A 3,336-nucleotide genomic window follows, 5' to 3' on the forward strand; every position below is an offset into this window, starting at 1 on the left:
AACAACAGAAAAATGCTTCAAAATGGCTAAAATGCGACCGATCGCTGTGGCTCCCCCTGTGGACCAATGTTTGTTTGTTTTACTAATTTTTGGTATGACTAAGTCATGTTATGGTATGCTGTACATAATCACGGAAACTGTCAGTCAGTCATTCTGTCTGTCCCATGTTTTTCTACTCACTGACGTGGTCAATCTATGTGAAGCTGCACATAGGCATTGAGGACTGGCATAGGTAGAAGGTGACAAAGCTACCAATGGGTATGGACTAGTTTGTTTGTATTTGTGTTTTTGTTTTATTCTGTATAAAAACCATCATATACTTTATACCCCACTGAAATATCAGGAAGGTATGAATAAATAGATACCATCCAAGCCTAGCTCTCATAGCACTGGGATATTTTTATGCAGGTATTGGCACGACTGTTTTGAGCCAATACTTGTTAAACAGCACAATACAATTACATTCATAGCTTGTTCAATACCTTTCCATATCATAGCTTTATATCAGTTTGCATACAGAGACCAAGAATTGGTTTATGAATTTGGTTTAGTGGGATGTTTACTCCCTCTTAAAATTTTATGTCACAATCCAGATCATATTTTGATGGAAGATTCTCGGGTTGATGATCTAAATACTGGATAAATAACCCAGGTAATAACTATTGATAAAAAGGAAGTTTGGTTGAGAGAAGCAGTAAAAGCACATGTACTTTCTTGTACTCTGCCTGGTTTTGTTGTGTTGCTCTGATATCTCTAATAACGCCTTTAACTACTGAATTCTGTTGTCAACAATGCCAGTTAGATCTCACAGCCGACAGTTGGTCATGCTGCAAGCGCTCCCAGAAATATTCATATTTATTGTCTCTTCTTTCCCCAACAGATTTCTCTGTAGTCTAGTCCAGGGCATCTGCTGCAGTCATGTTTAGGAACAGCTTGAAGATGTTGCTGACGGGAGGGAAGGCCAACCGCAAGAGTCGCAGCAGTGGTGAGTGTATCTTCTGATGCCAGCCACAAACAATGACACATCTGCCTGTCAGCGCACACAAGGTGTTCACTAGTTCTGTGGGTGTATTTTAGGAAGTAGGAACATGCGGCTCAGAAGCTGAAATGTATTTTGGTTCTTAAAGAGTAATCTATGACTGCTGAAGACCCCTGAAAACCTGTTTTCTGCTTAAAATAGATCCAAACCAACTCATCAGTTCTGCAGCTTGAATAGCTTTCCCTCCTGTTGTGAGGACCTAACACCACTTCACTTAAAATACACTGTGGTCATGCAGTGTCATGCTGTACTGTCAAGATTTCCATTGCACATACGCAGCCGTTGCTTCCCTGAATGTTTAGCCTTGCTTGGGAGCACGACCATGACTGGAGTAGCTCAGCCAAACTCCTCACGTCACATTTAGTAGTTTTGTAGCACCTGCTTAATGTAGGTTTCACTGCTGTTTTGTTGCTGGAGGTTTGTTTTACTTGCTCCCTGCATCTAACATATAGGAACCCCACTGTTTAACGATCACTCTCCTTTGTTGTGCCATCAGAGCTGTTATAAAAGGCACCACATTAATCTATTTACAAAGCAAACTCAACAGTTTCCTGCAGCTGTTTCACCGTAAAAGCTTCCCAGCTGAGAAACACTTTCTGCAGGTTGGGTGAACCTCGAGTTTTCAAGGTCAAGTTATACATTGTTGTACTCGTTGTGTTTATACTTTAAGTTCTACCAGAACATGTTTACATGCTTTAGTGTTCAAAACACATTTTCCTCATTCTGTCTTTAAGGGGTGGGAGTCACCCCTGCAATACGATATTATCACGATACCTATGCCACAATACAATGTTATTGCAATTTTAAACATGTTGCAATATGCTGGGTGTTGTGATAACATAAATTGCTATTTATTAACTGTTTTAACATCTGTTTTATCTATTGAGATAAAAGTTTTCAGTACGTTCATCTCACTTCAGTAGTTTCTATCGCAGCAAACTGTATCTAGTGGTCTATAAAAAGCAATTCATTTTTTTATTCTAGTAAGCTGCCAAAAATGTGTGCTTGTGATATTAATAATTTATATGTATTGACAGATATTTGTTTCAATATTATTTGTGTGAACAGATCAACAATCTGTGTGTTTATGTGTAGTCTGTAAATTTAAAGCACCTTTCACAAATACAAAAAAAGATTTGTCAACTTACAAAACTATTTGACAGACATAAAATGCAAATACACACATTCTATGAATTACAAAAAAAATCTGAATATATTTAATTAATTTACAAATAATTGAAAAGCATTTTGGAATATCTTCCTAACATTAACAACTTTCAAACAGGCATATGTGAATCCAGTTTTTATTTGTGAATCTCAGTCCTACGCTGGAGGATTTGTATTTAATGCACACTGATTTTATTTTTATTTTTTATTTTTTTTGTATGTACAGATCCATTTTATATTTTAATAATATTTTTGTGTATTACAAACCTTTTTTGTATTGGAGTGGATGTTGTTTTGTATTTACACGTTACACATTTGCACACAGATTGTCGATCTGTTCATACAAAAAAATATTGAGAGGAAACAGAAGAACAGCTATTAAAAACAGTGATCTCTCAAGAAAAACAGCCACATGCCTCCATCGACACTTTTTTTTATTATGCCCTTCAATTTATCAATGGATATAAAATTTTCTGTCTTCATTATTTGAAACTTCACTCATGTTTTGCGACATATTGTAACATTATTTATATGTCAGAAAATAAGTTGAAGCATAGTAAAGTGCAGGCATCTGGCCTAAAGTACAAAGTATTGTGAAATGTCTTTAAAAGGCCTTATAAGGTATTAAAAAGTCTTGAATTTAATGTACAAAGGTCTTGAATATATTGTCTTGCCTGCTGATTGTTTCGTATTTGATTGCAGGCTGTTTGGAGATGTTATGCATCTAAAAACTAAAAGTGCAATTGTCTGCAGGGCCTGAATCAAAATGGGCCGGTGTCAGTTTTAGTAAACTTGTATTTTGTCCCAACTGTTTTTTTCAGTCATTCTTTGACCAGTATGATGAAGTATTAAAGGGAAATTTCGGTTCATTTCAACCTGTCTTCTATGGTCCTAAATTTGTTTCAAGTGACTAGTGACATAAAAATAATAGTTAGCATGTTAGCCGTTAGCCTAGATACAGCCGTAGTGCATAGTAGCGTCAGACCTGTTAAAACATAAGTGAACGGGCAACCTTCAAGTGCAAAGTTAGTCCACTAAACAAGCTTTTTTTCCACAAAGACCGCCTCATATCGTTAGGATAAATGTCAGAGAACATATAGAAAACGACATGTAAACGTGTTGTCTTACCT

The 3,336-nt window shown here is 36.3% G+C and overlaps 1 protein-coding gene across 8 annotated transcripts in view; it reads left to right on the forward strand.

Annotated features, from left to right (window-relative positions):
• tanc2b (tetratricopeptide repeat, ankyrin repeat and coiled-coil containing 2b) overlaps window positions 1–3,336 on the forward strand; it is a 253,724-nt gene that overhangs the window by 74,972 nt on the left and 175,416 nt on the right. For all 8 annotated transcript variants that reach the window (XM_050059794.1, XM_050059793.1, XM_050059796.1 and 5 more), the window contains one exon: window positions 881–985. In XM_050059794.1, coding sequence (XP_049915751.1) covers window positions 919–985 — 67 coding nt within the window. In that variant the 5' untranslated portion in view covers window positions 881–918. The remainder of the gene's footprint in view (window positions 1–880; window positions 986–3,336) is intronic.

This window comes from Epinephelus moara, chromosome 13, assembly GCF_006386435.1.
Source record: "Epinephelus moara isolate mb chromosome 13, YSFRI_EMoa_1.0, whole genome shotgun sequence".
Lineage (NCBI taxonomy): Eukaryota > Metazoa > Chordata > Actinopteri > Perciformes > Serranidae > Epinephelus > Epinephelus moara.